The sequence below is a fragment of the Callithrix jacchus genome, chromosome 2 (genome assembly GCF_049354715.1).
Source record: "Callithrix jacchus isolate 240 chromosome 2, calJac240_pri, whole genome shotgun sequence".
Classification (NCBI taxonomy): Eukaryota; Metazoa; Chordata; class Mammalia; order Primates; family Cebidae; genus Callithrix; species Callithrix jacchus.
Genome location: NC_133503.1, coordinates 73987340 through 74006707, shown reverse-complemented (window position 1 = coordinate 74006707; position 19368 = coordinate 73987340). Strand labels below are relative to the sequence as shown.

Here is a 19368-nt window from a genome sequence, read left to right as displayed (position 1 = left end):
AGTGGTGAGAGAGGGCATCCTTGTCTAGTGCCGGATTTCAAAGGGAATGCTTCCAGTTTTTGCCTATTCAGTATGATATTGGCTGTTGGTTTGTCATAAATAGCTTCTATTATTTTGAGATACATTCCATCAGTACCGAGTTTACTGAGGGTTTTTAGCATAAAGGGCTGTTGAATTTTGTCAAATGCCTTCTCTGCTTCAATTGAGATAATCATGTGGTTTTTGTTTTTGGTTCTGTTGATGTGGTGAATTATGTTTATAGACTTGTGTATGTTGAACTAGCCTTGTATCCCCGGGATGAATCCTACTTGATCATGGTGGATAAGTTTTTTGATGTGCTGTTGCAATTGGTTTGCCCGTATTTTATTGAAGGTTTTTGTGTCTATGTTCATCATGGATACTGGCCTGAAGTTTTCTTTTTTTGTTGAGTCTCTGCTGGGTTTTGGTATCAGGATGATGTTGGTCTCATAAAATGATTTGGGAAGGATTCCCTCTTTTTGGATTATTTGGAATAGTTTCAGAAGGAATGGTAACAGTTTCTCTTTTTGTGTCTGGTAGAATTCGGCTGTGAAGCCATCTGGACCTGGGCTTTTTTTGTGTGGTAGGCTCTTAATTGCTGCCTTGACTTCAGACCTTGTTATTGGTCTATTCATAGTTTTGACTTCCTCCTGGTTTAGGCTTGGGAGGACACAGGAGTCCAGGAATTTATCCATTTCTTCCAGGTTTACTAGTTTATGTGCATAGAGTTGTTTGTAATATTCTCTGATGATGGTTTGAATTTCTGTGTAATCTGTGGTGATTTCCCCTTTATCATTTTTTATTGCATCTATTTGGTTATTCTCTCTTTTCTTTTTTATCAATCTGGCTAGTGGTCTGTCTATTTTGTTGATCTAAAAACATGGAACGCTTCACGAATTTATGTGTCATCCTTGCGCATGGGCCATGCTAATCTTCTCTGTATCGTTCCAATTTTAGTATATGTGCTGCTGAAGTGAGCACAAAATTATAAAATTTTAATAACATTTTTAATTCTTTTTTTTTTGAGACAGAGTCTTGCTCTGTTGCCCAGGCTGGAGTGCAGTGGCATGATCTCTGCTCACTGCAACCTCCATCTCCTGGGTTCAAGCTATTCTCCGGCCTCAACCTCTGGAGTAGCTGGGATTACAGGTGTCAGCCACCACGCCTGGCTAATTTTTTATGTTTTTGGTAGAAATGGAGTTTCACCATGTTGGTCATGCTGGCCTTGAACTCCTGACCTCATGATCTGCCAGTCTTGGCCTCCCAAAGTGCTGGGATTACAGGCGTAAGCCACCATGCCTCGCCTTAATTTAGTTTTTCAGACATGTGGTCTTGCTCTGTGGCCCAGGCTGAGGGCTCACTGCAGCCTTGGTCTCCCGGACTCAAGGGATCCTCCCATCTTAGCCTCAGCCTCCCAAGCAACTGGAACCACAGGCGAGTACCATGATGCCAGACTAATTTTTGTATTTTTTGTAGAGATTGTGTCTTGCTATGCTGCCCAGGCTGGTCTTGAACTCCTGGGCTCAAGCCATCCTCCCACCTCAGCTTCCAAAATGCTGAGATCGCAGGTGTGAGCCTCCGTTCCTGGCCACCGTGGTCTTTAGTGAGCTCGCCCCTCCTCTTCCCTCCTGGGGCCTCCCCACCTTTCCAGTGCTCTTGTCTCTGAAAGGGAGCCCTGCTGAAGCCAGTTACCTCTCCTTTTACCACCCAGCACAGCTCCTCTCACTGCCACCACCCAGCCCCTTACCTGCCTTTATCTCCTGGGCGGAGCTCACTGGTGCCCTGCCCACAGGCTCTGTTATGTGGCTCCCCAAAACCCACATGACCTGGAGAGGTGGCACTGGGACTTTCCAGAGCAGGAAGCCGAGGCTCAGGGGATGGAGCTTTGCCATGGCCACTGGCTAACACAGCAGAACAGGGCTGGCATATTGGCCTCCCTAAGATCCTACAATGACCTTAAAGTGTGTTCATGTAGTTTGGATGTGTGTCTCCTCCAACTTTCATGTTGAAATGCGAACCCCAGTGTTGGAGGTGGGGCCTGGTAGACCCCACCCATTTAGGTCTCAGAGGTGGATCCTCTGTGAATGGCGTGGGCCCTCCCTGTGGTAATGAGGGACTTCTCTCTCTGAGTTTGTGCAAGAGCTGGTTGTTAGAAGGAGCCTGGCACCCTCCGCCACTCCCTCTGCCTCGTGTGACACACGTACCCCCTCCATTGCCTTCCATCATGAGGCCTCAGCAGAAGCAGATGCTGCACAGTCTGCAGAACCATGAGCCAATGAAACCTCTTTTCTTTATAGATTATCCAGTCTCAGGCATTCCTTTATAGCAACGTAGAATGGACTAATACATATATGAAGCCCCAGTCCTGCGAAGTAACATTTTTGAGGACATTTTGAGTCAGAGATAAATGGCGCCAGTCACACAGGCCTGTGCAGCCTCCTTGCAGCTGAGGACCCAGGACATCACAGGGCCTCCTGTCCTCAATGCAGCCCCTTTTCTACCCCAGGAGGCCACCCAGGGGGATGTGGAAGTAACCCTAACTGTTGCACCTACAGCTTTGGGACTCTCAGAGCCTCAGTTTCCCCAGCTGTACTGGGCAGTCGTGGATTAGACCAGGGTCCTCCCAGGGTGGCGCCCTGGAGCCTGAGTGCCACGGGGAATGTGTGCTGGGTTCATTGCTGGCCTCGGGGGGCTTCCACTCATGTTGGAAGGCAGGGGTCTGTAGGTGTGTCACATGCAGCAGAAGGAGCAGGGGAGGGTGCCAGGCTCCTCCTAACAACCAGCTCTTGCACGAACTCAGCATGTGCTGCCTCTGGCTTGGACATTCTAAGGCTGACGGGGAAACTTCTAAAGCTTTCTTGGGTTTAAACTGGTGCCACAGCCTCTGTCTGTCTTCACGGGGACTCTGAGCATCCTTTGGGGGCTCCCTTGGGCCGAGTCTCCAGGGAGTCAGCCTTGCTGATAATCACCCTGTGAGGTCAGGGACCTACCCCCACCCTCTAGTCAGACGGGTCCTCAAAAGAGCAAGGTCGTAGCAGACCCTTGAAGTACATGTGGGGGACAGAAAGTCACAACATTTGGTGCCCAGAAAAGGACGGGTGAGGCCAGACCCTGAGCCCTGGCTGTCAGTCCGTGGCTCCTGTCTGTTCCATGGGTGGCCTCTGCCCTGACGGGGGCCTTGAGACAAGCATGGCCCCGGCCGGCAGTCAGGGCCAGGGGTTCCCACTCGGGCTTCTCATGAATTCCCCCATCTCCACTTTGACCTCTCCCACACTTTGCAGGCGTGCAACAAGTGTCCGGTCAGGGATGAAGGTCCTCACTGAGGGTCACTCACACAAGGAACCACAGGTGAGCACTGGGGCGGGGATGATCTTGTCATCTGTCACTCCCTGCTCACTTCCTGTCATCAATCTGGGTCGCAGTGAAGTCCAGGCCTTGCCTCTGGGTGGTGGGAACAGCAGGGGCAGGAAGGCTGGGCTCAGTCCCCCGGGATAGGCTGAGTCCGGCCTGCCCTCCCTGCCCCCATGCCTTGCACCCTGAGTCTGTGATTTACCGGATGAGGGATTCATTCCCTTTTCCCTCCCACTGCCAACACCATGGTGTCCCAGGAGGAGTCCATGTTTCCCACATCCAGCTGCCACCCAGCTGATGGCTGGAATTCTAACTACCCAACTGGATGGGATACCAGATATTCCTCAGGCCATATAAAATCAGTGTCCCCAGGAAACTCGCCCCTGCTCCTCGATATCTCCCTCCTCTCCCATTCTGTCCCCTCTCCCTGGAATCCCACCTTCGAAGGGAAGGGCAGGGCTGAGCTAGCAGACCACATGCTCCGGCACCACGGGAGCCTGGAAGACCTACATGTGTAATCATCCAGAAGGCCCCAGAAATGAAGATGATGCTTAGCAAGTTTTCAAAAACAGTACACAAACTATTGCTATCCTTAAAAAACATAAAAAGTTGATAAGATCAAAGACTTGTCTTTCCTTCCAGATTTTCACTAAAGCCATTTGCCTGTTTTTCCTAATAATAGTTTGTTTTGAAGGGAGGCTGTCATCTTCCACTCGGAACACACACAAATGTAGTTTTGCAGAATGGCCCCAGTCCCTAGGCCCACAGCTCACACCTGTGGTGGAAGTCACAGCATCCATGCCTGCAGCCCACAAGCACTAATGGTTTTCCTTCCCCACTCCCCTGCTTCTGTTGAAAGGCCAGGCAGCTCCTCACCAGGGATATGGCAGAGATAGTGGCCGTGACATGAAGGGGAGGAAGGAGGCTGGCCCAGGACCACAAGGCGGGTGGCAGGCCAGCCCAGCCTGGGCCACGCTGGCCTCCCTGGCTGGGTTTGGTCCCACATGCAATTTCCCATCTTGTGTGGCGGCACTGGAGGCGCTACCTAATCCCCGTGGATGGAGGCTCAGGGCAAAGTGTGGGGCTATGGCCACAGCCCCTTCTCGCAGCCACACAGCTATGGGGGTCCTGAGTGCCCAACAGATCTGGCCTCCACTGTTCCTGTGCAAGTCCTTCTGAGGCTGGCAGGCTCTTAGGTTTCTCAAGTCCAGGCCTGGTGTCTTCAGCAGTAAAATTTAGCAAACTCAGAGCCCCCATGCCCCAAGGGCACACCTCTATGCTTGCCTGTTTGCTGGAGGTGTGGGGACCTCACAGTGACACTCCACGCAGGTGTGTGGAGAAGAAGCCTGGGAGGCAGACGTGGGCTCCAACCTGGGCCCTGTTACTCTCTCGTCTGTTCGTTCTTTCTCTCTTCCCCCCCGGGCCTCAGTTTTCCCATCTGTCAAATGGGGTAAGGGGCCCCTCTCCTACCTGAAGCTCTGAGATGGGAGGGGAGCAGTTCGTGGAATGGAGGTGCTGCTCCCAGGCCCTGCTGCTCTGCTGGATGTCACCTCAGCCTCCTCCTGACCTGAGAGTAGCCCAGTGCACCCAACTTGCCGGCCTGACAGGGCTGCCCCTCCAGGATGTGATTTATGCCCTGAGTCCAGCTGGCTGCCTCCTGGGACCCCTCTGGCTCCAGCACAGCCACAGTGCAGGAGGGTGTGGAGGACCAGGGTGGGGGGTGTCTCTGCCACAGAGGGTCCTGCTTGGGCAGGTGAGCTTCCCCTCTGTGGGGGCCTCTGGAGCAAACATCCTGTTCCCAAGCTTTGTCTTCCTAAGATCAGACTGGCTCTATGGGTGGGGATAAGGCTTCCATCCTCAGATCTGAGGCTCAGGGTGTTTGCCTGTCGGTGGATGACCTCCCAGCTGGCCAGGGCTGAGGCTGCCCAAGGGTGCCCACCTGCCCGGGAGATGCCCAGGGCTCTGGTTTCTCCTCACACCCAGTGGTGGAACTGCAGCTGCCTGGAGACCACTCTTGGCAGCTTGAGCACCTTGTGAGCGGGGGCGGGGTTCCTGGGACCCCAGTCTCCAAGGTCCCTCCCGGGTGTCTGTACCCCTTCCCAGTCCAGGCTGCCTGGCCCTGCCTGGAGCCCTCCCAGCTGGCACCTCCTCCTGCCCGCCGGCCCAGCTGGGATTACTGACACATACTTTGAGCAAGTCCCAGCAGGCGCAGTGGCTCCTGTGCCCGCGGCCACGTACTTGCCAGGGTCCCTGGGTGGCAGCGGCATGTTTTGCTGGGGAAGGAATGTGGAAGCAGCAATGTGAGAGACACCTCCAGGGCGTCACCTGGGGAAGCCAGGTGGGAGGCCGAGGCAGAGACCGTGTGCCCCTCACCGGCCTCAGGGCTGTAATCCAGTGAGGGGTGGGGTGGGGGACTGCCTAGTATTCAAGTGCACAGCCTGGACCATGGAGCAAGACCCCATCTCAACAAAAAATAGAAACATTAGCCAGGCATGGTGGCTTGAGCCTGTGACCTCAGCTACTCACAATGCCAAGTCAGGAAGATTGCTTGAGCCCAGGAGGTGGAGACCAGCCTGGGCCAGATGGTGAAACCTGTACCTACAAAAACACAAAGTTAGCTGGGTGTGGTGATGTGTGCCTGTGGTCCCAGCTACTCGGGAGGCTGAGGTGGGAGGATCGCTTGAGCCCATGAGGGTGGAGGCTGTGGTGAGCCAAGATCATGCCACTGCACTCCAGCCTGGGTGACAGAGCAAGAACCTGTCTGTCTGTGGGGCTGTACAGACAGGGGACGTTGTTTGTGGGGCCTTCCCTTCAGCCTTGGTGGCTGCAGCTCAGCACCTCCCAGGCACTGCTCCGGGCACTGGCTCTCATCCCTAGGGAGGCTTTTCCAGTCCAGAGCCAGAACCAGCCTCCTTGGCACCTGCAGCCTCTGCCCCAGCCCCTGTCCCTTGAGCCACAAAGTCCAACCCTCCTTCCCCAACCAACAGCCTTCAGAGACATGACGCGGTCTTCTGAACAGAAACAGCAGCCCAGACAGCCCTTCAACTGCTCTTAAAGGGGACAAGTTAGAAGTCTCACGTTTGGTTCAAAAATCCAATGGGCGAGGGCTGCAGGGAGTGGTCCACAGGGAGAGACCCTCCCCACCCCCATCACTCCAGGTGTGGCTTCAGGATGGCTTTCTCAGACTAGAGTCTCAAGAGGGATGTCACTGGTTTGTTTTTAAATTTTCATTATTATGAAAATCCACAGAAACAACCGGAGCACTGTCAAACCGCTACAATGTCACCAAATCCTTTTTAAATTCCCATTTCTCTTCTGATTGCTTCATGGACAGGTGGCCAAGCATTCATGGTAAGCCCCACATTGAGAAGCCCCAGCAGGGTCCCTGGATGGAGCTGGCCATCTCGGGAGGGCTGCTGGACACCGCAGCTTCCCTCCCTGAGGGCCGGCGACAGGCGCAAGGGACCCGGGGGAAGAAGCGGCCCCCAGCGGTCACCACCCCTAAGACTGGGCTCCACGATTGTATGTGCTCACCCCCCACAGAGGATTCCAGGAGGCCTATGCCAAGCAAACACCCTTAGAACAAGCCCTGGGGGGTTGGAGGGGCAGCCAGCCTCGAGGGCCCAAGTCAGTCAGTACCTGTGGTGTGAGCCCCAGGCAGGAGGAGCTTTGCGCTCAGCTCCGGAAAGGTGCTGCAGTGGCTACAGACCCTGGTGGTCACCCAGGGCCGATGTCTGGTTGCAGACAGTTGACATGTGGCCACTCCTGGTCATTACCCTCAGGAGGGGTGTAGGCAGCTCTGAGGGACAATGCCACCCCCAGGTACCTGAGCCCACAGCTCTAGAAGAGCTGGCCTATTGGCTCCACTCAGCTTATTTCATGAGTTTTATTTGCTAATGACTGCTGTCCTCAGGGCCAGAGGTACAGAGACAGAGAGGCAGAGACCACAAGAGACAGAGAGACAGAGATGAAAAGAGATAGAGTGACAGAGACAGGCAGGGAGAGAGGGACAAAGAGTGACAAATGCAGAGACAGATACAGAGAGCTAGAGATACAGATGAGCAGACAGAGACAAGGAAGAGAGAGAGATGGACAGGGAGAGACTGAGAGACAAAGGTATGGAGATATGGAGAGACAGAGACAGGCAAGAGAGCAGCAGAGACAGACACACAGACAGATGAAGGGGAAGGGAGAAGGAAGAAGGGGTGAGGCCAGGCCTGGGAAGGAGCGCACGTCTCAGGCTAATGTGGAGGCAGAGTGGCTCCCATCCCTCCTGTGACAAGGCCCTTCCCATCTCAGCTTCGGGGTACCCTGGGCCATGTCCCTTCCCTGCCCAACTGGCCCCTCTCAGTCCCCGAAACATCCGTACTGCAGCCCCCTACCTGCCTGCTCTACACCTCTGCCTGCCCCATCATTCCAGCCGGGTTCATTCCCTCTCTGTACCCCCTCCTGGCTCCTACCCACCCTGAGCTGCTCTTCACCTGTCCCATGTTCCAGTCAGGCTGTCTCCCACTGCAGTGAGGCCCACCCGGACTGAGGACACTGGCCAGGTGCCTGGTCAGGGGTGTGGATGCCTCTGAGCAGGGCCTCCAGGGGTGCCGGCCCTCCAACCCATTAAGGGGTGGGAGGAGGGGCTGAGCCCTGTGCCCAGGTTGTTGGCACCCATAAGTGTGCAGGGGAGTGGGGGCCTGAAAGGGCAAAGATGTTCTGCTGAGGGCTGCATGAGGGACCCAATAAAAATGGGGGTCACGATGTGTTTTACAAGCTTGAGGCCCAGAGGGATGTGAGGGGACCCTGGAGGGAGCATGATCCAGGCTGTGGAGCAGGCCAGAGGTAGGGAAAAGGCTGGGCACAGCTCACACCATGCTTCCCTGGGACAGCTGGGGTGGCCATCTGCGGGCGGCCAGGCCTCCATGCTCAGGAGCCCACTGTGCAGCAGGAGCTGGTGAGGCCCGGCAGAGGGAAGGGCCTGAGAGGGACAGCGGGCGTGGGTGAGGAACAGAGCTTGCCTTGGTCGGCCAGGCCGTGGTGGTGGCCATGACCAGGCCTGGCAGCAACTCCAGGTGGTGGGGAGGGTGTGGGTCCCAGGGGAGAGAGTGTGGCCACCACTGAGAACGGAATCGGGAGGCAGCCATGGCGGGACTGCCACAGCCCAGTCTGGTGACGGCCGCAGGGGGACTTGAAAGATGAACAACATCCAGTCCCCAACCCCGAAGTGGGCTTGGACCCTGGGGAGGCGGTGTCAGGTGGCACAGGCAGACCTCTAGGGTCCTGGCAGAGTCCCTGGGGAGATAACAAGATGCCATTAACCCAGACATAGGAAGAAGGAGGGAGAGGTGCTGGGAGCACAATGGAGGGCGGGTGACGGGGATTATCCTCAGATGGGGTTGTGGTCTTGCAGCTCAACTGCCTTGTCTCTGTCCACGTGGGCTCGTCTGTGAATTCTGGTTCTCAAGAACTCAGCTTGGAGGGGGCGTGCAGGGAGGTGGGGGCCACTGCGTCCCTGCCGTCTGTGGCCTAATGGGATGCAGGTGGTCAGGTGTTCAGGCCTGTCTGGTCCTCTGCCTGGCTCTTTGTCACCGGATGAGCTCAGAAGGAACTCTCCTGGACATCTGCACAGCTCTGGGCCATTCGGTCTCAGGCCAGGCCCACCTCTCTGCATTTAAGACCCGCTGGGCCTTGGGACCACTGGCATCTGCTGCGTGGTGTAAGACACCTCTGGGCCACTGGCCCTGGGGAGGCAGGTGGCCCTTCACATTCTCGCAGGGCTGCTGGCCACAGCGACACCTTTGCCTCTCCCTCTGCTGACTTCAAAAGCCTAATTACTCTGATTTGGGCTGTTTCCTGGTTTGTTTTTCCAGGTGAGGAGATTCCCCTTCACTTTCACTTTTGTGTGTCAGGGATGGTGGAGCCCTGAGAATCGAAGGGGCCAGCAGTGCGTATTAGGGAGGGGCTGGGGGCGCAGGTGAGGAGTTAGAAGCCCCCACCCCAGCCGGCTCCGCTGCACTGGGGCTCACCAGCAGTCCACCTGGCAGGGGCCAAGGTCCCCCTCCTCTCCGGTCATGCTTAATCAGGGGTGGATGTGAGGAGGCAGGAGAAAGGAGACTCTGTGCTGGGTAGAAGATGCAGAGGAAGGAAAAGAATCTTCCGCTATTAAACTGCAGGCCGTCAGCAGCAGGGGTCCAGAGGCTGTGTCCTGTGAGTCTTCCTCCCTGGGGTGCCTGTGTGCTACTCACGCGTGCCCCCCTCTGGGGAAGGCAAGTCCTTGCTCATGCCCCAGAGCCTGCCTGGGGGCAGAGAGGGGATCAAGAAGGGGGCAGTCTCATCCCCAGGGAGCCAGTCTCCCTGAAGAAGATGCTGCTTCTCAGGAAGTAGAGAATCCCCAAGAGTGAGAACCCTACTGAGAACAAAGTGGGGGTGGGGACAGGGGAGGGGTCCTCACCACCCACCCACATCAGTGTCAGGTGGGGTTCCAGGCCACCCTTCCCTGTGTGGCCAAAGGGCTGTTCTGGTCTCTTGATGAGAAGGCAGAGAAAGTCCAGGGACTTCACGTCTCTGCTCCTCCTGGCTCCCCTGAAGAATGTCTGACTGTCCCGAGGGTGTCTCAGGGTGTATTAAGAGCGGAACACAGGGGGCCGGGCTGAAAGCGAGGTGTACATGGGTATGAGGTGGGTGGGGACGGAGGCTAGAAACCCTCAGGGCAGACAAGACAAGGATCCTAGGGCGCAGGGTTGACAGGAGGCTGGTGACATTGATGGGAAGGGCGCGGGGGCGAAGGCGCTTCCTTTTGCGCTCAGGAACGTGCCGGCAGGTTCTTCTTTTTTTAAAAAAAATATATATTTTCATTGCATTTTAGGTTTTGGGGTACATGTGCAGAACATGCAAGATAGTTGCATAGGTACACACATGGCAGTGTGATTTGCTGCCTTCCTCCCCTTCGCCGGCATCTGGCATTTCTCCATTAGAAGCCTCTCTCAGGCGGACGCGCTGCCCTGGTCCCCTGCGGCCGTGGACGCGCGTCAGTATCCGCGCGCACCAAGGCGCGCCCGGAGCCTGGAGCTCAGGTAGGCAACCGGGCGCCTCAGGTGTTGCACGGGAAACGGGCACGCGGAAGTCCGGGCGCGCGCGCGCGCGGGGGGGGCCCTGAAGCGCGTTCCCGCGGAGAGGCCCTTCTGCCGCCTAGGGCTGCCCCCTTCCCCACCCGGGTGCTCCTGGCCCGGCGCCTCTACGGCGGGAGCCCCGGCTCCTGAACCATCTCTAAGAGAAAAATTATTATCGGATTAGATGTACCTCAGCTCGCTGGGTCTCCCCCAGTCCCCTCGGCGTAATTATTATAATTCCAGGCTGCCGTCGGAGAAGGCTGGGGGGAGTGTGCATGCTTGTGGGGAGGCTTCTCTCCAACTGCGGGTCCTACAGCGCTGCGCCTGGCTCTGAGCGCCCACAGTCCTCCCACTTGTGTTCCTCAATCTTGGGCATCTCAGAGCGCCCTTAATTCGCAACTGGGGTGACCCTTGCTTGGTGAGGGCTCTGAGGGATCACAAGCACTTAGGAAAGTGTGGCCTCCGTTCCCCTTTCCACATGATGTGTGCGGTGGAGGCTGCAGGCCTGGGAGAGACCTTTGGGGACCCTTCCTTTGATTTATCCGCACTTCCATCACGTGGCTAGGGAGGGACTCACAGAACGCCCCTTTTCCGGCGTGGAGGGCGCAGCACAGCGCTTTCTGACTGAGGGTCCTGGAGCCCCTCACACTTGGTGCTGAGCTTCCCCTTACCTCTCTCTACAGCAGCCCCTCCTTGCCAGGCGGACCCAGGCGGAGGGCTGGCAGAGAGGGGCCCTGGAAATCCCCGCGCCCGGACTGCGGCGGGGAGGCGCGCGGGGCCCAGAGCCGGTCCCCAGTGCCCCCAGCCGCTGGCTCTGCGCCACTCCCTGCCGGGTCCCAGCTTTCTTCACGTAACCGTGCGGCTCTGAGCTGCTCAGTCTTGTCTTACCGACTTTTTTTTTAAAAACGTGTGTGTGTTTGTGTGTAAGATACGGTTTTTGAGGAATGTCTCCAGCGAATTCCCTCTTTCTGGCCCTCTTTCCTAGCCTGTCCCCTGGCCTCGGCGACCGCGCGTGCAGACCTTCTTTCCGCCTCTCCCCAGCCCACTACTGCTCGCCCAGTCCGACGCCAGGGGCAGCTGGGACCTTCTCCGCAAGCTCCCCCACCCCCACCCGGGAATCACTGCCTCCGGAAGCCCCGACACCCACGCGTCCCAGCCTGGCCTGAACAGGTCCAACGTGGCGGTCCAGGAAAACCAACCGCGGGCGGTCGGTATGCGGGGCGGGAGCAGGAGGGCGCGGGCTCGGACCACCGCGGGGTCCCTGCCCGACGGGCTGTCTGCTGCGGGCGCTGCGCACCGGGGCAGGGGCGAACGCGAGGAGCCTCACTCACCACCAGATCGGGTAGCTGCCCAGAACCTGCTTCAGGCTGCAGAGGAGTAAGAAGTATCGAGCGGGGCCATCGCCGCGCGGAGGGTCTGGAGTCCGTCCTGTGAGCTGGCGCGGCGGGGTCTCTGGGCTCTCCTGAGGCCGCGGGTGCGCGGGCTCCGAGGGCGGCGCTGCGCCAGGTGGGCCGGCGGCCGGGCTGCCAGCCGAGGCCCCGGGCGGCGCTGGGCGGCGGGGGCGGGGCAGCGCCGCGGGGGGCGCCCGTTGAGGCCAGGGCCCGGGCAGGGCGGGCGGGGCCCTGGGAACCCGAGCGGCGGCGGCGGCGGCGGCTTTGGCCCCCTCCCGCGGCTGTGGGTGCGGGGTTGTCCAAGGGCGTGCCGGTGTGCGGGCTCCCAGGTGTGCGCGGGGCGCTGGGGTGCGCCAGATGGCCAGGCGGCCGGCCCCGGGCTGCGCGGTCCGCAGGCGCCCTCCTGGAGCTCCAGGACCGCGCCCCTCAGGACTCCCGGGCAGCGTCTTCGTTTCCAGCCCCGCGAGCCCTGCGCTCACCGTGGGACATGCAGTCCCCCTCCCGCCCCTGATCTATGGTGAGCTTCTTCTGTTGGCCTGGAAGTGGCTGGGCTAGGGCTTCCCTTCATCCATCACCCTGCCGGGGCGCAGGGTTGGGGCGCGAGCCAGCGTTTGTCGGGTGCACATCCTTTGGCCCCGTCTGCCTGCGGCCGGACTCCTTCCCCTGAGACCAGGCTGCCAGCGCGTGCGGTGGATAGAGAGGGGCGGGGAGGGGAGCAGCCTGCAGTGAGGACAGCCGCCGGGTGGACCTCCAAGGTGCAGCCACGCGCCTCTGAATCACAGTTGGGGGCGAGTGGGACTGTGTGACACAGGGATTGACCCCTCCATTTTTCTCCCCATCACTCCACCAGGGAAGTCCCTGGCGCTCTGGGTCTGTGGGGAAGCGCAGCGCTGCTCCGGGTTCTGGGACCACCGACCTCCAGGTGTGCCCGGGCTACGCAGCCTCTTCAACCAGAGGGATTTCTGATTATTGAGGTCAGCCGGAGGAGTCTGCTGATAGAGAGGGGAAGACCAGAGCGGGAAAGTGACTTGCCCAAAGTCACCAGTGACCAACCAACTCTCCAGCTCCCAGTCATTTGCATATCCCTGTGCAGCCCGGGAGCCGCCAGGGGAGATTGTAATTTAAGGAGGGGAAGTGTCCCCAGTTCCCCATCCCCCGCACCTGATAACAGGGGTGGTTACGAGGCACTCTTCCACCGTGGCTGGTCCTCCCGCAGTCACTCTGTGACCTAATCTCAGCAGGTATCTTGGTTACCGCATAGGTATTGGGCGAGGAGGCTCCAGGAACTTCTGAGAACTAGAAGCAGCCCCGCACTCGTCAGTGCTGTGTTCTCTGGGGATCCTGCACTACCCAGCCCGTGGGCCAGGCCTTGAGTGCGGCTGCAGAGTGTGTGTTGCGGGAGGGAGGTGCGTGGAGAGGCAGGGAGGACATGGGGCTGCTTTTGTGCAGCTTCTCAGGGCCAGGGTGGCTGAGATTTCTGTCCCCAGCTGTGTCACTGGCTGGGGGACTGAGGCAGGCACTTTCCACGGTGTGCCCCACTCACAGCTGGTTCTGCATCTGCAGAGGGAAGCTGTGATCCTGGGGAAACCCGCCTGGGGGTCGCCTGGTGACTATTTCAGGGGTCCCTTCCTGAATTCAGAATGACAGCCGTTCTCTCTGAAGAAAAGTTCCTTTTGCTCCTCACTGCCTGGGGAATCCAGTTCCCTCTACGCATGCCCAGCCACCCACCCACTTCTCCGAGGTACTGCAGGCCCCTACCCTCTGAGGGAAGGAGGGAAGAGCTCTGGAATGAAGCCGCGGTGGGGGCAGGGAGGGGGAGGGGAGGGAGCGTGTTTGTGCTCCTCTGGACTTTGCCTTGCAGCAAAAATCCCACCCAATTATGGCATTACTGGGGGGAAACCTGGGCTGCGGGTGGGGTGGGTGACCGAGCCCAGCCTGAGGCACGCAGTCTCTTGCTACCCCCACCTCCCCAGCAGTGAGGCTCTGGGATTAGAGCCTTGGTGATGGGGAGCCCCCCAGAGGATACCAGCTCTGCACACGCAAAGGAGGGCCGCCGTGCCCACCGGCAGGATGGGCCTACGTGACCCGGTGACTGAGCGCAGCCTGCACCATCCTGCCCTCCTGCCCCTTGGCTTGCCAAGCCCCTTCTCCTGGCTGCTTTCTTCTCCCCCGTCAGGCCCCGTCCTCTGCCCATGCCACCTGGTAGTGGGCACACTGAGAGCCGTCCACTTCCCAGGCTGCAGAAGATAAAGGGAGGAGCAGTCGCCAAGGATCTAGGCAGGAGCTCCAGCCCCGGGCTCTCAGGTGAGGGCTCCTGTTTCTGAAGACTCGGCCTCAGCAACGTGCCTCAGGTTACTGGGAGCCGGGGCAGGCTGCGTGGAGGAGCTGGTGGGGTCTTCTGGGGCCAGCTCGCGGCACCTGCCTGCACCAGGCAGGGCTCCTTCCCCTGTGAGCCTCCTGGGAGCCTCGGCTCCTGAGTAGCCAAGTCAGTGGGGCTGGGCTGGGTGGGGAGGAGAGCAGAGCGATGAGGAAAGGTGGGACCCCAGCTGGGTGGCAGGGGCCTGAGGGGCTGCCCCGAGTCTCTTCGAGGCTCGGGTGGTGCTGGGACAGAACCTCTGGTCCCTTGCTTGGGGTGCCGCGGAAGGTGAGGTGCCTCCCTGGAAGCGCCCTCTGCTGGCACATAACGGGAGCTGTCCCTGACCGTGACCCGCCTGCCAGGTCTGAGTCCCACCTGAGCACTGGCCCTGGGACTGGGAGGGCACTGGTGTCGGGGTCAGAGCTTCCAGCAAGCTCCTGGGGGTGGGTGCTGAAAGGTGACTGAGACTCGGCCCTGTCTCCACAGACCTCCCTGTTGATGGGGACACAGACCTGTCCTGCATTCCAACAGGCAGGACAGGGAGGTGGTTGAGACCTTACAAGCCGGCATCAGAAAGGGCCATGGTCCTGAGAGGGGGGCGGTGTGAGAAAACCTTACAGCCACAGCCGGGCAGGTCTGGAGCTGAGCGCCGAGCCCCCAGCCATGTGTTTGATGAAGCAAAACTCCCCATGTATGGATGGTGCTGGAGGGAAAGTTTCTGGCCTGCTGGAGGGCCCAGGGAGGTGCTCCTTCCAGAACAGTCCTCCTGGGGAGAGAGGTGCTGCATTTGCTGAACAGTTATCCCACCTCTTGCTCAACCATCTCAGGTAGATCTGACATATGCAGGGAGAGTGGGGGCAGGTGAAGCTGTATTTTTTCTAAAGAAGTCTGGCCTTTCAGACATTATCCTCAGGAAGGTAGGTGAAGATAACTAGTTTTTTTTCCTGTGGTCTCCCTCACAGCTCTGCCTGGCAGGTCAGAGCCAGCCTGTGAAGATTATTTTCCAAGGGGCCAGGCCTTTTAGTGATTGGCCTGGTAACTGCAGACCTCTCAGATAGTAATTGTTGGATATAAATGCCCAGGTGGTAGCCCTCACTACTTGGGTAGCAGAGAAGAGACCTGAGAACTTTTGGGTTCTTGACAGCTTACAGATGTTTGTTGGGGAAATAAGGATGTCATAAAAACCACTGGTTTGGGAGCTGAGTGCACCTTGATGTGCTCTGGGTCCTGCCACCGACTGGTTGTGTGCCCCTGGACAGATCATTCACCTGCTCTAAATTGGCCTATTCATCTGCAGTGCAGCTTTGAAACAGTTGCTCCTGCCCCGCAAGGCCCTTGGTTTGCAAGGCTAGTGGTGTGGTGGTGGCGGCTCTTGTTTTTGTTAACACACGAGCAAAGATTAGCAGTCATGCTTTTGAGCATTTTTGTGTTTCTGCTTATATGGGACTTAGCTGACCCAGAAGGTAAAGGGTTCTTGGACAAACAGGTATATATATGTGTGCACAGAACAAGTGGCGGGGCTGGGCAGAGCCCCCAGGCTGGGTGACCTCTATGCCTCCTTCCATGTTCCTCCACTGTCAAGTATTACTAGGCAGGAGCACAGCTATCAAACTTAACATGGGAAGATTTTACTTTAAAATAAACATCTTTTAAACGCTTGGAGTCATCTTTCATGGCTAGAGTATCTTTTAGTATTTTGTAACCTTATGTGTGATTAAAAAATGGAAAGAGCCCGTACATGACCCTTAGCTACTAAGACAGAAACTAGTTCAAAGTAAGGGGTTACAACTTTCCCACGACTGGCAGGGAGATGAAACCCCTCCAGGATACCCTGTTGCCAAAAAACCCCAGTGGGAGTATAAACAGTAGGAAGAATACAATAACACCACCGGGAGTTGTCCTTAATACGAGAAAGTTTTTGCTGGGACAAGGCATCATGAACTAATTGTAAAGCCACCTTGGCAGGAGCTGTCAAAGAACGAGAAGAAGCTGGATTAGAGGGTCCTTTGAGAATGTCAAATAAGGGCTTCAATTGTCCTGTGGTAAGTTTCAAACTTGGGTGAATCCAGTTAATATCTCCTAAAAATTTCTGAAAGTCATGCAATGTAGTTAAATTTGCTGTGGAGAGAATAGGAGTCTTAAAGGAAACTTGGTTAGATTAAATAAGCCTTCCCAAGTAATGGTAGGGAGTGGTAGTCTGAACCTTGTCTGGTGCAATAACAAGGTTATTTTTTGTCAAACAGGTTTGCAAACATTCAAAGGCTTGATAAAGAAGGGTCTCAGTTGAAGCAGCTAAGAGAAGGTCATCCATATAATGCAACAGTTGAATGTCAGGGAATTGTTGGCGACAGGCTGAATAGCTTTAGATACAAAAGTCTGACACAAGGTGAGGCTATTAGCCCTACCTTGAGGCAACACAATCCACTCATACTGCTCATATGGTCAATCGAAATTAGTGGATGGTATGCTAAAGGCAAAACGATGACAATCTGAGGGATGCAAAGGAATGGAAAAGAATCAGTCTTTCAGATCACCAACAGTTTCCAAGTCTGAGGCACAACAACAGGCGAAGGCAGACCTGGTTGTAAGGGACCCATGACTTCCATAGTTGCATTAACCTTTCTTAAATCCTGCAGAAGCCTCCATTTACCAGAGCGCTTTTTGATGACAAAAATAGGAGAATTCCAAGGGCTGTTTGTAGGTCTAATGTGACCCGCAGAGAGTTGTTCCCCAACCAACTCGCGAGCCGCTGTAATTTTTTCAGCAGAAAGGGGCCACTGCTCTACCCAAATCAGTGTATCTGATAACCAAGTAATTTTATCAGCATGGGAATCAGGAATCACGGTGACCCGTTGGAAAAATATCCTAGGCCAGAATGGTCAGTTTTCTGGTGAAGGGCAAGAGGCTCAGGATCTCCCTGCAAAGTTTTCCCAAGCCCTTGCCAGGCAAGTAGCCCTGTTTAGTCATAATGTCGAGAGCAATGGGATTAGTCACCAGTCGAGCCCCCATGGCTTCTAAAACATCACGGCCCCAAAGATTGAGTGGGATACCAGGAATTACATAGGGGCAAAAGGAGCCTGAGTGACCCTCATCATCAGTCCATGTTAATAAACTTGCAGATTGCATAGGATTGTTAGTCATTCCTATGCCTTGTAAAGAAGTCATGGCAGTAGTTGTAAGCCATTGAGAAGGCCAATATTCATTAGAAATTACAGACACATCGGCCCCTGTGTCCAGGAGGCCTTTAAATGTTTTGCCATTAATTTAAATGGTAAGTTCAGGTCTGGTAGATGAAATAGCCTGAACCCAGTAAGCATAAGAAGAGGAAGGCTCAGAACCTTGGCTACCCATAACTTTAGTCGACAATTCAGAGTCAGCTGAGGTATCAACAGGAATGAGAAGCAGTTGAGCAAAGGACAATTCAGGACTCAGTGTGAAAAGACCTGTGGGTGACCGGGCAAACACCTTAATTTCTTCAGCATCAACAACTCCAGGAAGTACATGTAAAACTCTTAAGGAACAGCCACTATGACCTAAAATAAGACCGATATATCCCGAGGGAAGGGGGCCAAAAAAACCCGTAGGAATAGTTTGGGGTCCCATGTTAGGTGTCAGTACCTGTTGGGCAGTGGGACAGAGGTCAAATCTGGTGCCTGTTGGTGTTGTTCTGAAGAGTTTAGAAATGGATTTGCGTTCGACATCAGGTCAGGGGCCTGCAAAAAGGGTGTCCCGATGTTTTGAGGGGGCCAGGACCACCCCCCCGGGAGTTTCCTGACCTCGGGGGAAGAGGATCGCCCTGGTCATCGTGCTTAGAGCGGCACTCATTGGCCCAATGGATACCATGGCGACAACGAGGGCATTGCCCTGGTTGGCGAACCTGGGGTTGGGCAGCAATGGGTCAGAAGGTGCCGGCAAAGCCAGCAACTGAGACTGAGGGATAGAAGGAGCTTGGCACTGTCTAGCTACGTGCCCCAGACTGCCACAATGAAAGCATTTAAGAGGTGGTCTAGGCTGAGTAGGCCTCTGCTTCAGAAAAGCTGCAACAGTCATACCAGCCTGGGCAGCTGCTAGAGCAAAACCTTGTTGATAAGCAGGTCTGATAGCGCAGAGGCGAATATAATCAGTTAAGGTGCCTTTACGTTTAAAGGGCCTCATGGCTGCCTGGCATGCCGTATTAGCATTTTCAAAAGCCAATTGCTTTGCCAAAAGGGAGCTAGCCTCATCATTACCAACCTGGCGTGTAACAGCCTAGACGAGGCGCGAGACGAACTCCTGAAAAGGCTCGTCAGGTCCCTGATGAATTTTAGCAAGCTCCTCCGTTCTAACACCGGATGAAGGCAGTTGTCTCCAGGCATGCATTGCCAAGGAGGTAATCTGCATATAAGCCTCATTAGGGTAGTTTAGCTGGTCACATAATTCTGAATGTGCTCCTCTCCCCAAAAGCATGTCTAGAGTCACTGGGGACTGCAGGAGGCAGTTTTGAATTGATTGATCAAAAGCTGCATCCTTGTAATAAGCTTTTCACAGCAAAAAATCACCACCAGAAAGACAAGCCATAGCAAGATGACCCCAATCACCCGGACGGAGGGCTACAATGCAAAGGTTATCCAAGATCGTTAAAGTGTAGGGAGCAGTTGGGCCATATTGAGAAACAGCATCCTTCAAGTCCCTTAAAGTCTTAGAAAGGTGGGGTTCATAATTTCTGACTGCATTACCATCATTGCCCACAGTCTCAATGATGGGGTATGTAAGAGAAGCTTCAGGGCCCGTAAGTCCCCTGCGAAGAAACATAAGGGCATGAGACAACAGTGAGATAGGCGAGAGGGGAGTGGATTGCATGTGAACTGGAACAGGTGGTCCAAGGGGTCGCGACTGCTGGGTGATAGGATAACACTGGTGCTGTTTCGAGAGAGCGTGGGAGCAAAGCAAAAGTAAATCTTGAAATTGGTGACTTAAATCAGGCAAAGAGGGATGGGTGGAAGGACCAGGAGTCCATTGTGCAAGATGGGAAGAACTGTCTACGACCACTTTGGCCATAATCTCAAAAATATCCTAGGCGGAGGCTCAACATGAGAGTGATGAGAGCCGTGTTCCCCCAAATCAAGAGGATCAGAAGACAGTGGAGGAGGAGAGACAGAAGCAGCCGCAGGGG

At 56.0% G+C, this 19368-nt stretch overlaps 1 protein-coding gene and 1 non-coding gene across 2 annotated transcripts in view; both read right to left on the bottom strand.

Moving 5' to 3' along the window:
* Nucleotides 1-18937, bottom strand: part of LOC128931425 (uncharacterized) — a 94366-nt gene extending 75429 nt beyond the window's left edge. Inside the window, exons 1-8 of the mRNA XM_054252388.2 lie at nt 18932-18937; nt 18057-18146; nt 17835-17929; nt 14777-14803; nt 14592-14653; nt 14060-14097; nt 13115-13206; nt 11801-12367 (exon numbers count right to left, since the gene is read on the bottom strand). Coding sequence (XP_054108363.2) covers nt 11801-12367; nt 13115-13206; nt 14060-14097; nt 14592-14653; nt 14777-14803; nt 17835-17929; nt 18057-18146; nt 18932-18937 — 977 coding nt within the window. The remainder of the gene's footprint in view (nt 1-11800; nt 12368-13114; nt 13207-14059; nt 14098-14591; nt 14654-14776; nt 14804-17834; nt 17930-18056; nt 18147-18931) is intronic.
* On the bottom strand, nt 893-999 carry LOC118151778 (U6 spliceosomal RNA). The gene has a single exon (XR_004740188.1). It is a non-coding gene; the product is annotated as a U6 spliceosomal RNA (small nuclear RNA).
* Nucleotides 18938-19368: the final 431 nt, after the last annotated feature.